Source organism: Haliotis cracherodii, unplaced genomic scaffold, assembly GCF_022045235.1.
Source record: "Haliotis cracherodii isolate W230 unplaced genomic scaffold, xgHalCrac1.p SCAF_35, whole genome shotgun sequence".
In the NCBI taxonomy this organism is placed as follows: domain Eukaryota; kingdom Metazoa; phylum Mollusca; class Gastropoda; order Lepetellida; family Haliotidae; genus Haliotis; species Haliotis cracherodii.
Genome location: NW_027266292.1, coordinates 1,519,628 through 1,535,306, shown reverse-complemented (window position 1 = coordinate 1,535,306; position 15,679 = coordinate 1,519,628). Strand labels below are relative to the sequence as shown.

At 40.3% G+C, this 15,679-nt stretch overlaps 1 protein-coding gene across 1 annotated transcript; it reads left to right on the top strand.

Annotated features, from left to right (window-relative positions):
- Positions 1-247: 247 nt before the first annotated feature.
- LOC139477755 (uncharacterized) lies at positions 248-15,471 on the top strand. Its single transcript, XM_071260162.1, has 6 exons — positions 248-353; positions 2,534-2,788; positions 3,300-3,380; positions 8,175-8,294; positions 10,530-10,651; positions 12,224-15,471. Exons 2-6 carry the CDS (start codon positions 2,534-2,536, stop codon positions 13,023-13,025), a joined length of 1,380 nt encoding a protein of 459 aa, XP_071116263.1. The 5' UTR covers positions 248-353; the 3' UTR covers positions 13,026-15,471.
- The last annotated feature ends 208 nt before the right edge of the window (positions 15,472-15,679 follow it).

Here is a 15,679-nt window from a genome sequence, read left to right as displayed (position 1 = left end):
GCATTAAGCAGCATGGTATCTCAGTAAAATCGGCATTAGCCCTGACTAGAACAAGCAGCCACACACACGTGCATACTCGTCGCCATATAAATGCAACATTCTAGAACGCGACGTGAAATTCCATTTAACCTCACCATCACTCTCACTGTACGGAAACATGTGGCTGTTAGTAACCCAAGATCGCCAAGAACCAGTCACGAGTCAATCAATGATTGTTTAGAGTTACCCCCCTTTGTAAAACATAATTTTCCTGGAACGTAGTTTCGGTTTGCATTCCTCACACAAACCCGGTCGATCTAGAGCGGTGGTAGTATTTAAGCTGATATCTTGACCCTGCAACATAACACAGTGAGGTACGTGCTTTAAACAATAACATAACACACTCCTGACAAACGACCAGCAAATCACCCATAGCTTGTCACTGTGACAGTCACCATTCTGTCACCATGAACACAGTCGCAAATCCCATTTACATCGGTGAGTTTTGAGGACCAGGATGTATAATGCAGTTCGTCAACAACATATCGTAGTTAACGTTTCATCGCCCTCAGATTCGTGTCTGTTAGGTCACACTAACATATCACTACCGCACGCGTTATAGTAAGGAGCCTGTATTATAATATTTGTGCATTGAGGTTCACGTTGTGGTAAATATCTATATGCATTATAGTGGTTATATTACCGTATACGTTATGGTAAATATCAGTGAGATGGATATTGGCACATTACCGTAAACGTTATGGAAAATATATGTGTGTATAATATTTTGTTACATTGCATCCAATGTTATGGTAAACATCTATATTTATAATATGGATTACATAACATCACACGTCATAGTAAATCTATGTATGTATAAAATTTGTTACAGTACTGTACACGTTATTAAAAATGTCTGTATAATATTTGTTGCATTACCGTACACGTTATGGTAAATATCAGTACGTTTGGTATTTGCAGCACAGCCGTTGTGGTGAATAGCAGTATGTCTGGTATTTGTAGCACGACCGGACATGTTATGGCGAATATTTGTAAGACTGGTGTTTGCAGCACTACCGTACACGTTATGGTAAATATCAGTATTTCTGGTCATTGTAGCACTACCGGACACGTTACGGTAAATATCAGTATGTCTGGTCATTGTAGCACTACCGCACTTGTTATGGTAAATACCAGCAAGTATGGTATTTGTATCACTACCGTACACGTTATGGTAAATATCAGTATTTCTGGTCATTGTAGCACTACCGGACTTGTTATGGTAAATACCAGCAAGTATGGTATTTGTATCACTACCGTACACGTTATGGTAAATATCAGTATTTCTGGTCATTGTAGCACTACCGGACACATTACGGTAAATATCAGTATGTCTGGTCATTGCAGCACTACCGGACTTGTTATGGTAAATACCAGCAAGTATGGTATTTGTATCACTACCGTACACGTTATGGTAAATATGAGTATGTCTGGTATTTGTGAACTACCGGACACGTTACGGTAAATATCAGTATATCTGGTCATTGTGACACTACCGTACATGTGTTTCAGTAAATATGAGTAAGTATGGTATTTGTAACACTATCGTACACGTTTAAAACCATTTGACCCATGACTTTGTGCTATGACCTTTTGCAGTGGAATGCGCTTGATCAAATGTTCAAATTTGACTCAAGCATTTTGAGAGGGAACGATTATTAAATAAAGAAAATCATGAAGTAACGGCTCAGGTTCAAAATATACAGTGATGTATTTACGATTGTCGTGGAAAGCTTTCAGCGTAAGTTATTAACAGTGTTCAATGTTATTTATCCACTGATTGGGGCGGTCGGGTAACCAAGTGGCGAAAGCGTTCGCTTGTCACACAGAAGACTCGGGTTCGATTCCCGACATGGGTACAATGTGTGAAGCCCATTTAAGGTGTCCCCCGCCGTGATATTGCTGGCATATTGCTAAAAGCGGCGTAAACCATACTCACTCACTCACTCCATAGTGATAGAGCTGAAACCATTGGAACACGACCACCGGTTGACAAATCAATTATCCCAATTATTATGCAAGGCGCGTTTTCGACTATAGGTCGATGACAAGCGGATCCTGGCACGGCTGTGGAAGGCAACTCATTAGCAACGTGTAGGTCCTTTTACCACAGGACCATCCATGTTCTTCCGGAGTCTAATGAGTGAGTGAGTGAGAATGGTTGTACGCCGCTTTAAGCAATATTCCAGCAATATCACGGCGGGGGACACCAGAAATGGGCTTCACACATTGTACCCATGTGGGGAATCGAACCCGGGTCTTCGGCGTGACGAGCGAACGCTTTAACCACTAGGCTACCCGACCGCCCCCCTAAATACCTTCCTTAATCATACAGGGAAAACGTCCTAATTACAACGTTAAGAACTGAACAGAACATGGACACCAGACCGTAGGTCACAGAGCCCCTTTAAGGCAATACTGTATATGCTAATTAAATCATTGATAACAAGAAGCAACCTAAGCTATCACAGCATACCCATTTCTTTATTTCCAGATGGCAGAACAAGGCGTCCGTCACAAGGTTATTGATAACGTCGATGACTGCGTCAAGGCCGTCGATGACCTCCTACAGGAATCTGTCGTTGCTATGGACTGTGAGGGAATCCACCTTGGGAAGAAGGGCCCTCTCACCCTCCTCCAGGTTGCCAAACTCGACGGCTTCGTCTACCTGTTCAATGTGTTCGCCGAGCCAAAGGTCTTCACTGAGGGCCGACTGAAGTCTTTTTTGGAAAATCAAGACATCATCAAGGTATGAGTGGTTAACTAATATCACCGCGGGGTGTCATGAACAATGTAACTCTTAGATAAAAACAATGTAGATGTTTGACATGATTGATGCCGATGTTGCACATGAACCGCAATGTTGTTATTTTGTTGTTGTTGTTGTTTTTGTTTTTTTTGTTCAATGCCACACTCAGCAATATTCCAGCTATATGACGGCGGTCTGTAAATAATCGAGTCTGGACCAGACAATCCAGTGATTGATATCAGCATCAATCCACGCAATTGGGATCGATGACATGCATCAACCAAGTCAGTGATCCTGGCCACCCGATCCCGTTAGTCGCCCCTTACGACAAGCATAGTCGCCTTTTACGGCAAGTATGGGTTGCTGAAGACCTATTCTACCCCGAATCTAATATCGATGTTAGACATGATCTGGAATGCTATTTGACATTATCATTGAATGATGTTTGACATGATCTGGGCTGATGTTTGACTTGAACTTTAATCTTGGAATTGTTTAACTTTTGATTAAGGTGTTTCATGCCTGTAGCAACGACAGCGCTGCCCTCAAGACTCAGTACGACGTCATGCTCGTCAATGTGTTTGATGTACAGGTCAGTTCTTTTGTTGTTTAACGCCGCACTCAGCAATATTCCAGTTATATGTCGGCGGTTTGTAAATAATCGAGTCTAGACCAGACAATCCAGTGATTGACATCATGAGTATCGATCCACGCAATTGGCATACGATGACATGCATCAACCAAGTCAGCGAGCCTCACCACCCGATCCCGTTAGTCGCCTTTTACGACAAGCATGGTCGCCTTTTACGGTTTGGTTTGGTTGTTGTTTTATGCCGCACTCAGCATTATTTCTGGACCAGACAATCCAGTGATTGACATCATGAGTATCGATCCCCGCGATTTGATTACGATTACATGCATCAAGGAAGTCAGCGAGCCTGACCACCCGATCCCGTTAGTCGCCTCCTACGACAAGCATAGTCGCCGTTTACGGCAAGCATGGGTTGCTGAAGACCTATTCTACCCCGGTCTCTACGGGTCTACAGGTCAGTATCTGCTTTTGTAAACACAGGTTGATCATACCACAGGTAGCACAGGAATCCGCGAGACATAACCTCGTCCGTCTATTGACTTTCGGGTTCAAAATGCCACCATTTATAAGCACACGGCGCTGATGACCTACCGACGTGTATTCTGCTGAGGAATCCCGCGGTTATCTAAAGCAGTGCATGTGTCTTTTAAATTCAAGTATTTACTTTGTTACACAGTGTTTTTGGCTTGGTAATATGATCTCCGTTTTATGTCTTCAAGATAAGCCATCCCAAGGTCCCTCTGCATAAGGACCAGCACTGAGCCTGTTAGTGGAATGTCATTCTTTTTCTGCAACCATGAGAGAGAGACATTTAACACGGCTACTCTTGATTCGTAGACCGTCACTAAGATCGACGTATGGATAAAAGACCCGGCGATCTCCCAGCTAACACACGACGTTGTTACAACGTTGTTGAAAGGTTGTGGATTGGTAACGTCGTGATATAACGTTGTCACAACGTTATTTTAACGTCGACCTGCAACGTTATATCATAACGTTATAACAACGTTGAACATCCACGTTGTGAAAACGTTGTGCATTGGACATCACACAACGTTTTGTAACTACGTTTCTGAAACGTCGGTGAAACGTTATTGAGTTTGCTTCTCGTAAGTCATAAAGGAATAGAACTGCTTTATCAAAATCAACGTGAATTTGTCAGAATACCAAGGTAGTAATGCATTATCTTTCTATATATTCGGCATTTGAATTTTCATCTCTTAATACTAACATTTCCAGAACGTAATTGCGTATATCTATGACAACGTTAGTCCACAACGTTACAACAACGTTGCAAATTAACGTTGTGATAACGTTGTGCTTTGGACATTACATCACTTTTTGTAAGTGATGTTTAGTAAACCACTTGTAGATCTACCATCTCTTAGTGTTATTTTTTTTAAACATAAATATCTATCAACGAAGTAATCTGTTTACTAAATGTTGTCACAAGCAATATTACAGTTAAAAACAATTGGCGCGTATTTTTTGCGGCGTGAGAGCGACTGCAGAAAAGTTTAGCCTGTTCCCTCGTGAAGTGACGTCAGAATGACGTCACATTGTCGCGGAAGATTTGTTGTCACCAGCCATCTTAGCTCGAACTCACTCTGGACATAATATAATACAACCAAGTGATTGTGCAGCAACTGGAACTGGACAGATGATCTGTGAATTCGGACGAGGTAAGTTAATTTTTCAAAAGTAGTCTCCGCTTGTTGATATGTTTCTGTACATGCAGATCGTCAAATGATTTAAATGTATCGTATTATTCAGAAGTGGCAGGGTTTAGAATGCAGTTTGCCGGTCACTTTCTCTGATAGTGATACACAGAACATGATGATAGAGGTGAAGACTTTTTTCCATATTATTATTTTATGGATACCAAGGGTAATTACCAAGGGCAAGCAGTATGTGTTTGACCAGAATTCAGTCTTGGCGGCGTTTTGTGGCCCTCATATTATGTTCGGGTTTCGATCGTAAGCGTGTAGGTCTGTAAATAGGCCTAACTTATGCATCGCCTACTGACAGTTATCGCCATTTCTTCCGTGTTATTTCTGAAATCATTACTATTTAAAGTTTACATGTACTAATCTTCTGACTTTGATTTTTGTGAAACAATGTGGCTCATTCAGGCCATGGGAAAGGTTGAGTAGATTTCTCTTATACAGCGAAGAGAGGGAATCAAAACAATGGAAGTATTTTCAGATCGACTCTCTGTAGGCTGCTAGTTATAGCCCTAGTCTAAAGCGCTCAATGATGTTATGAAAAAAAATGGTATTTTCGGGAAGAGACAGAAACATACTTGTTGTTTCCGAAAAGGCCTAATTAGCACTGACTGAAAAAGGCCAAAATGTGGATCATCAGGATAAAGTTTATAATAGCAAGGCGCTTATCATGTGTATTTTTATTATTTCCAAAAAAGAATCAATTCATCATTTTCCGATAATTAGATCTATGTCCGACTCACTTCTAATGAAAACGAGCAAAAGTAAAACGAGTCTCTCGTCGCGCGCTATAACGGGGTGTTTGCGGTAATGTTCTCGCTGGTGATGATAAGCTAGTCGATAGTCAAAAGTTAAATATCACCATATATTGTCAGTGAGTTGGTCATCGTTTGTTGATTATTAAGGTGAGATGGGTGTAGCCAATGTGCACCAATGAAAAATACAATGGAATTGATAGCAACCATATTCGTTCGGTTTTCGATCTCCATATGTTGCCACGTAGGCTACCATACTACAGAATTATATTTAAAGATATTTAACTGTATTAGATCTATGTTGATAAACGTAGTTACAAATAAATTTCAATAAATATTTAGAGCTGTTTCAACTTCGTCTGGTATTGTATAAGCTATTGCATTTTGTTAATTTCCCCATGTTTCTAATCTTTGTAAATGTTAGAACATACATAACTATCCTGGCATATTAATATGGAAAATATTAAGGTAGATCTAAGTATAAAAAAAAATAATCACAGTTTTAATTAGGATAAATACCCCAAAGTTTTAACACTTCTATCACTTATTGGTGGGCCAATTCATAATTCATATTCAACATTCTTGCTTCAAATATGGGAACTATTTATTTTGTTTGGCAATATATATTTTTCATATTTTTCAAATAAGGTTTTAGAAACTTGGCCATGATATTCACTTGAATCACTAGTTTGTGATGTACAGCAGAAAGGTAAAGTTACTGCTTTTGAACAACTACAGTTGATCTGTTGACTGATAAAACTATTTGCCAATATTACCACCAGTTACATCATAATCTATTAGTCTAAGTAAATCTATACAGTACTGGTTTATTTAAGAATGTGATACTTTATGGTTTCTGTTTTTCTATCAGGTGGAGAAAACAGTATTTTGGGAGCATATTTGTTTAAAGTACATCACTGACAGAAAGGTATGTCTGATGCAATAATATATACAAACATCTTCAAGAATTAAAATTTAGATGATTCTTATTTAATTATACCCATAACCTAAAAGAGCGGGGGTATAAAGTTACACCAATGATTCAGTGCTAAAAGCTTTTCTGCCTATTCAGATCCAAGAGCATCATGGTATTACTGTCAGCGCCTTCGCACTTTCAGCAGTTTTTACCAGTTTAAAGACTGACATCAGACATCAAAACATTATTTTGGGGAATGCAATCATTATTTTGTTATGTCAGAAATATGTCCCTTGCCTTGCCATTTTATAACATTTGTGTCATTTTTTATTCAGTTACCAAGGCATAAGGAGAGACTGAGGATACAGTTGAAGATCATCTCTGTGACTTTTCATTTGAGGACTGAAAAGGCTCCTCAGCCACTCAGCCCAAGTTCTGACTTGTCATTTAACAAATAAATAAATGTCACCTCAACCAGAATTCTATTGTCATTTCGTTTACTGGGAAATGGATCTTAGGACATCAGATGCATAGACTATTCTGTTTGTCAAAGTGTTGCTCTCAATGCTGAATGTATGAGGTAAGGCCAGGAAAATTTAAATGTTTCAATTTGTGCAGGGCTTATTGTTTGATGGTTTTTAATTTGAAAATTCGTGGGAAAATCAAATATCTTTTAATTGTGTTGAAACATTTGTGAACAATTTGCACATAGCTTTGAAAATTGTTTGGGAAAATAATTATTATATAACTAAATTGTACATGTAATTTAAAACATTTAGATTTTTATCTTGGCCGTATTTCAAACTCTGCCAAAAGAGAGTGCATTTCATTGACTTGCTGTTTCATGGATAGGGTTAAAGTGAATTCAGTTTGCAGAATGTATTTCTTGGTACCTGACGTCTTAACTAGATTGGTACAAACTTTTCAGGCTGCCTGGGAGTTATTGAGGAATAAAACAGGCGTTAATCTACATGGACATTGCAACAACGTGCTGCAATGGCTGTAGTGTCGCCATATGTAAACAGTATGCGATACCTACGTTGTCGCGACGTTTTGGTTAAACGTTATAGCAACGTAAAAAATGGACGTTGTGACAACGTCTTGATTTGGTTGTATTTTGGTTTACGCACAACGTTGTAGCAACCAATCTGGGAGTCTACAGAATTACGTTGTGACAACGTAACATCACAACGTTATAGCAACGAAAAGTCAACGTTGTCACAACGTTGTCACAACGTAGAATTGTTTGCTGGGCTTACACCTTACCCAGCTTAAATAGTCACGTGACACAAAATAAGGTCAGCTTCGGCGTGTGCACTTGAGTGCTGTTTTGATCGGCGTATTTGCCGGGTTTTTTTATGCCATTCAGGTGTTCATGTATGTGTCTGTTCCCCTTCAGGCTGCCCAGTATATCATTGAAAAAGCTGAAGGGAGACAACTCCCATCTTACCGGAAGTTGATGGATCTGTGCGGTCGGTACACTGATGTCACACTGCTAGAGGGGAAAGACGAAGTTCAAGTAGGTCATATGAGTTAATGTCATATGTATCATATAAGAAACAGATTACTTATTCACTCACGTAAAGTGCCCAGAGTTTTTTGTCACCGGTTGTCATTGCTGACGTCATATGAACACGGCTGCCTATAAATTAGGGCTTGGGCGGGTAACTCGGGTACCTGGGTCGGGTGGGTACTGAGTAGGACCCAGGTACCCACAGGATTACCCGGACCCGTGGTTAGTCACGTGATATATTGTCTAATGACTAAAATTATCTGCAACTCTATGGTTACAATACAAGTCATTAATGTTCGCTTTTATTTCTGACTATGCACCCATTCCTTCTGATTTGTCATGAGTTTGAAGAAAGATGTAACTTAAGTTAATTCAACTTCAGTGTATGCATGACCAGATTGTTTAATATATGTATCTAAATACGTTTTGCCAGGGCTATGCTAAAAAAGTTCCCAATCGGATATTTTGAGACATCTCCTGAGACATAGAGAGGGTACCCGGGTAGGGTCGGGTAATAGGGGTGCGGGTACCCGGGTAGTAAATTTGGACTCGTCCCAGTCCTACTATAAATATAACGTTTGTATCTGTATTCTGCACTGCAGCTAATTACTAGTGAGTGAGTGAGTGAGTATGGTTTTACGCCGCTTTTAGCAATATTCCAGCAATATCACGGCGGGGGACACCAGAAATGGCCTTCACACATTGTACCCATGTCGGGAATCGAACCCGGGTCTTCGGCGTGACGAGCGAACGCTTTAATAATTACTAGTGTATGGTTTGGATACATAATGAATATCCTGTTATTTCTGTAAGGGTATCGTTTGTATTTGACAGAGTTTCAGACTCAATTATCATTAAGAAAATAGCACAAACTCGTGTGGTAATCTGTCTAAAATTACGTGGTATTTAGTGATTGGACAAATCCAAATTTATACTTACTGAGGTACATGTAGTCTCAGCAAATATATACATTGTTACAAGGTTATGTAAACTTGACAGTCTCACTTCGATACCCCAATAAATTATATTATTACCGTATTTCCTCTATTAGAGCCGCTAATAGACGCCGGCCTCAAATAGAAGCCGGGTCAATTGTTCAGTGCAAAAAATAGAAGCCGGGCCTCTAATAGTCGCAGGGTCGATCAGTTGATACAATTAATGATCCGGGACATTCGTGGTCATTGTGAAATGGGGGTATTAATAGAAGCCGGGCCTCCAGTAGACGCCGGGCCTCTAATTGACACCGGGTCAAAGACTTGTCCGAAATAAATAGAAGCCCGGGCGTCTAATAGAGGAAATACGGTATGTTATACGTTGTGAGTGATCGTTTTTGCGCCTTTTGAACTGTGTCACGTGATGCACAGTGTCCTTTTCTAATGTGTTCATACTGCAGGTGATTCGGTGGTATTTGATTGGCTAACCGAGCATTTTGTATGTATTTATATTCCATAAAAAGAAACAAATATCAGGCTACGTCCACAAGCTGACCACTGTTGTGTTGAGTTATTGGGCTGAACGACGTCACTGTTGTGTTGATGTCTTCAGTATTTGTGTTAATGATTAGATATGGAGTCTGGGGTGTTCTTATTGTCGAGGGGTCACGAGTGGCCCACTCGTCCAAGGCGCAGAGTTGCGGCCCTTGGGCACGTCAGAAACCTATAATTGTGGGTTCGAATCTCGGTTCGCCCCGATTATGTTTCTAGGTTTGTCAGCACCATACCCGTATTTGTGGCTTTCGCCGAAGTGGTATACGTCTGAGACCTGCATCACTTCGGGCTTTCCTCCCACATTAAGCTGACACGCCGTGATATAACTGTAATACTGTTGAAAGCAGCGTTAAACCCAACTCACTCACTCTTATTGTTGAGTTATTTATTTATGAGAAATCACATCGGTTTTTAGTCTCCCCCCCCCCCCCCCCCCCCCCCCCCCCCTATAAATGCAATCAAATAAATTCTGCAGTATCTCAAGTACGGACATGTATTTTTAACCTTAAATCAGCATTAGCAGGAGCTACAGGTACTATATCGATAGTACTAAAAATATGGATGGTAATCTTATGCATGTTGTGCAAAAAAACATAATGGCTTTCATGTTATTAATATTAAATTTAGTTTTGAGACAGTAAATATTACAACAAATATTTCTTATGTAATATTGTATATATTATGGTTGATGCATATCCAAAATGTAACATTCTGGTAACGTTTCAGTTACATCTTACATTCTTGTAACACACAGGCGAAATGGTACAAGACAGATGGCGCATATTGGGCAAAAACAGAATTGTCACCGGAAATGGTAGACTACGCATGTGCAGATGTCCGGATTCTGATACCAGAAGTTTATGACAAGCTGAAGCAGTAGGTATTATGGTTTGTTTTGTGAGTGGGTTTGGTTTCAAGCCCTTTGGAACAGTTTTGCAGTTTTATCCATTCGTGTAGGAGGAAATATATGCAGGGCGATGGGGTAGCCTAGTGGTTGAAGTGTTGGCTGGTAACGTCGAAGTTTCGGGTTCGATTCCCCATGTGATCCATGTGATCCTGCTGGAATATTGCTAAAAGCGTCGTAAAACAATACCACACTCACTGATGTGGACGGGCATGGTTCTGGAACATCAAAAATTGTAAAACAAGGCGAATATTTGATTTAAAACCCATCGTCATCGGATGTGCACGCCTAAAGGACGCAACTCTGCACAGCAAATCCAGCACCTTTCAGTTGATATGTAAAGCCTTCCTGTTGACATAATTGTGTTTGGTCCAAATAACATTGTTGTCATGATGGTTAAAGGTCTTTTCTTTAGGGATTTCGTCTGAGGTGAGGTGAAATGGGGTTTAACATCACGTCCAAGATTATTGCACTTATATAGCGACGTGCATGTACGTGTGTGTGTGTGTTTGTGTGGCTGCTTGTATTAGTCCGGACTGATGCCGATTTATAGTGCTAGCTCACTGAGATACCATGCCGCAGTTTAACATGAATATCCCACTCAGACACAGTATACTGACTCCGAGCCGACCAGTCCTTGTTTTAGCCCCTTAATGCCGAGCGCCAGACAGGGTAACAACAAGTACCATCTTTTAACGTCTTTTGGTATGACGCGGCCGGGGATCGAACCCCGGACCTTCCGCTCTCCGGGCGGACGCTCTACCACTAGACCACGGAGGCGGTCGATTTCGTCTGAGGTTTGGCTTAGGCTATTAAAACAGCAGAGGGTATATGTTTCGCGAACACCTGGTGTCATCACTGATTTCACTCAAATAATATTCACCCTTTTTTTTCCTGTTATGCCCCATGGAATCTGTTTCCGCAGATAATCGAGACTGGGTATTCTTGTAAAAACTGGAACCACTTTAAAACTATGCCTTTTCTCTAGGGTTTCACCAAACTTTTCAAACATATGGGACCTGTGTCACGTTGGGCCTTCCGCCAACATTGTAACGTCGGGATGAAACGGACATTCAAACATACAGAATTAATTCCACCCTTCAGTCACTCACTTCCTAGTTTGCTACATACATACATTGAGTATGGTTTTACGCTACTTTTAGCAATATTCCAACAATATCACGGCGGGGGACACCAGAAATGGGCTTCAAACTTGTACCCATGTCAGGAATCGAACCGTGGTCTTCGGCGTGACGAGCAAACGCTTTAACCATTAGGCGACCCGACCGTATGGGGTGATTTAATGCCACTTTGACAGTATTTCAGTTCAATCTCACCATCTGGAATACAGGTATCGATATGGAACTCCATTAGCTTACACTAATTGCAAAACTAGTCGAACTTTTGATAGAAAATCAATGGCACGTGTGTTAAATGCATGAATGTGACAAGTTTTGGATTGCCTTTTAGATCAAGAGGCGAGAGGTTGTTAATGCACATATACATGCCCTGGTAATACTTTTCATGTGTGCTTTGCTTTGCAGGGCTCTTGACGAGAAGGCGTTATGGAACGAGTTTAAAGAAAGAGTAGAATTTGAGCTGAACTTTCGATGGAATGAGAATGTAAAAAGCAACAAAAATGAAGAGACCATGACGATCATTAAAACCATACTTCGCCAGTTTTCCTCGAAATATACCAGTAATGTCAAGTTGGATGACATCACAAGCGAGGATGACCTTCATGCTTTGAAACAGATTCGAATCCAAGACACAGGACAGTTTCCTGATATTGTCAGGAAACTGAAAAACCAAATTCTGAAAAAGGAAATGGATGAACTAGAACAAGACTTAACAGAAAAGGCAGACTCTTTCGTTCCAATGGGAACACACTTCAGAATGTTGGGATCCGGAAAGAGCAGCACTGATGGTGAAGTAAGCATGGCAGCACGCAGGCTGAATAACAGGCTTGATGAGGTGCTCAAGACGGACCTAATTGTCAAATACAATGAGACAACTCCAGGTAAATACATCTCGGATGATGAGAAGAGATTCATGAGAAGGCTACCTTCTTCTACCGGCACCAGCTCATTGGTCAACCCCGTCCTCCGCCATCTTTACAACGTCAGCATTGACAGCGATGTGGAGGAAATCGAGACTCTGTGGCAGAAGTTCCGATGTGAAGGAAGTAGTTTCAGTCTTAGGGATGCTGATCACCGATTGTTTAAATACTACATCAGCGCTCCTGAAATTCCACAAAAGCTGAAGGCAAAGGCGAAAGGGTTCCTGAGTCTGTTAGAGGATGCGGGAGTCATTTCCAGACACAGGAAAAGACATTATAGGTTCTGATTACAAAGGCCTCTAATTATTTACAGTTTCAACTTGAACTAATGTATCAAGAAATAGATGCGGGAGACATTTGTTTTTTATGAGTAAAAACACATTCTAGTTTCAAAATTGGATTTCTTTAGAAGTATTACATTGAGAAATAACCTAGAAGAATATTTGTAAAGTATTAAAGTATTAGTGTAAAGAATTGCTCTGTATATTTCGGGGCTCAAAGCTTTTAATTGAACAATTGTGCCTACGGCCCGTGGAAGGAAGGTCTGATGAGGGGTCCGACAGTAGTTTGTATCGGTCCTATAGGCCTGCAGTACATTTAGTACCGTTTATTGTACAAAAAGCTGCAGTTTTAAAAATGTTTTTCGTGACAAATATGTTGGTTGATTGGTTGGTTGTTTAACGCCGCACTCAGCAATATTCCAGCGCTAAGACGGCTTTCTGTAAATAATCAAGTCTAGACCAGACAATCCAGTGATTGACATCATGAGCATCGATCCACGCAATTGGGATCGATGCCATGCATCAATAAAATCAGCGAGCCTGACCACCCGATCCCGTTAGTCGCCTTTTAATACAAGCATAGTCACCTTTTACGGCAAACATGGGTTGCTGAAGACCTGTTATGTACAAACAGTTCCTCATCGTAGTTCACCTTGCACATTAATTTCTATAGCTACCGCAATCACTACGTCTACCTGTCGATGTAACCAGTCAAAACGCAAGCTCCTTTCTGTTGGGTTTTTGGCATTGCAGAACGATCTCAAATCAACAAGTGGCGTACGTGGAAGGTATCACGCCTAAAATCTCAGCTAAGGATATGTTGTAGAAACAAAGTAAGTATGACACGAACTGTAGAAAATAAACGTTTCAGAAAAATGGGGTGATGAATTTCTTTTGTGGCTGTTGATGGAAAAAGTATGTTTTGTGAAACCTGCAGGGTGCGTGACATTGAGTGTTTGTTGTAAACATGTACAGTAAACTACGGTTATAACGAACACGCTTATAACGAACTGACGGATATAACGAACTTACTTTTTAGTCCCGACTACTTGCTGTAGTCATGCTGTTTATGTACATATAACGAACTACGGTTATAACGAACTAAAATTAGTAATCCCTTTGAGTTCGTTATAACCGTAGTTTACTGTATTCGGACATGCATCAAGAAAATTTAATTTTCGATTGTCAAATTAAATACTTCAGAATCAATAATGCAACTTTGATGATGATTTGTAGCTCAGATTGATGTACAACTCGTCTTTCCGGTTTACTTGCATTGAATAGAACAGGCCCAATGGTCGCTTTGTGAGCAATCAAACACATGTTAACGTCTCACAGCAGTTTGAAAACATTACACGTGGCTTTTGTGTTTCTCTTCCCGGCAGCCATAATTATCATCTAAGGTTGCTTTTTATGCGTATTATATCGGGCACTGTCCTTAGTTATCCTTGATTAAAACTGACCCGTGAAGATCGGGGGAAGAATAGGTCTTCAGCAACCCATGCTTGCCGTAAAATACTTGACGTAAGAGGCGACTAACGGGATCGGGTGGTCACTGACTTGGTTGAAGCTCTTCCCATCTCTTGCCGCCATTGTATCCTACATGCATAAACGTCGGAATAATGTGTCACGAATACTTAACCATGCCCTATTGTGGAGGTCATATCCTATTGTCGTGACATTGGTACTAGGCAACTTATAACTGCACACCTCTTTTGTCAAATATCAACACAGCCATTGCTCTATAAGCATTTGTTTCCTTTTGTAACACGTCTAGTGCTTTTAATGTATTAAATGTATTTTTATATATTTTTGTATTTACTTGCTTTTATGTGTCTCATGGGCAATTTTGGCCGGACCACTCGCAAATCTCATTAAAATCAGATCTTTGTTCTCGCTATCGCTAAACAAAGATCTGAGGACATCCCATTTAGGGTCACGTCAGAACGACGTTTCATCAAACCAATCAGAGCGTCGCTTACCAGATCATGAAAGTGACAGTCGGAATGTTTGTCTAACCATGCAACCACGAAATATTTGACAGAGGGTATTCCGAACGACAGTTGCGGGTTTTATGATTATACCCATACAATCTAGGCCATCTGTAAGCCATTCCAGAGTGTTGTTCTTATCAGTTTTAATTTTTTTAATCGAGAATACGTCAAAATATGTTTCGAAGCGTAGTCGCCAGTTTGAAACTAGTGTCGTAAAGCTCGAGAAAGCTGCCTTCTGATTGGCTAATGTCGATTTCTTGTCAGTCATTTCATTGGTCGGTCAAAATTCGCGAAGGGTCGTTCTGACGTGACCCGTAATGGGATGTCCTCAGATCTTTGTTTAGCGGTAGCGAAAACTAAGATCTGATGTTAATGAGATTAGACCACTCGCCTTCTTTGCTCAAATGAATCAAGCATACATGTATTTATTTCTGTATGTAATCGATTATGGTATGTTGTGTGGCAATAATAAACTGTATTCTTATCTTATGTAAATAGTGAGTTAAAATTTAAAGTCGCATCGGCATTATTTCAGCAATATAGTAACGAGAACAAGTTGACATATTTACAATTGAGTCATGAATACAAAGTTATGTGTAGAATAACATAACATATGTTATCATAATAATATTATTTTCAACTGTTTAAAACTGGAACTGTAGACCT

Bases quoted from the DNA above. Each gene is read 5' to 3' on its own strand.
- LOC139477755 (XM_071260162.1), top strand. From the start codon at position 2,534: ATGGCAGAACAAGGCGTCCGTCACAAGGTTATTGATAACGTCGATGAC. The intron at 8,295-10,529 runs GTAGGTCATATG...TGTAACACACAG, and splicing joins AGGGGAAAGACGAAGTTCAA to GCGAAATGGTACAAGACAGA. The intron at 10,652-12,223 runs GTAGGTATTATG...TTTGCTTTGCAG, and splicing joins GTTTATGACAAGCTGAAGCA to GGCTCTTGACGAGAAGGCGT.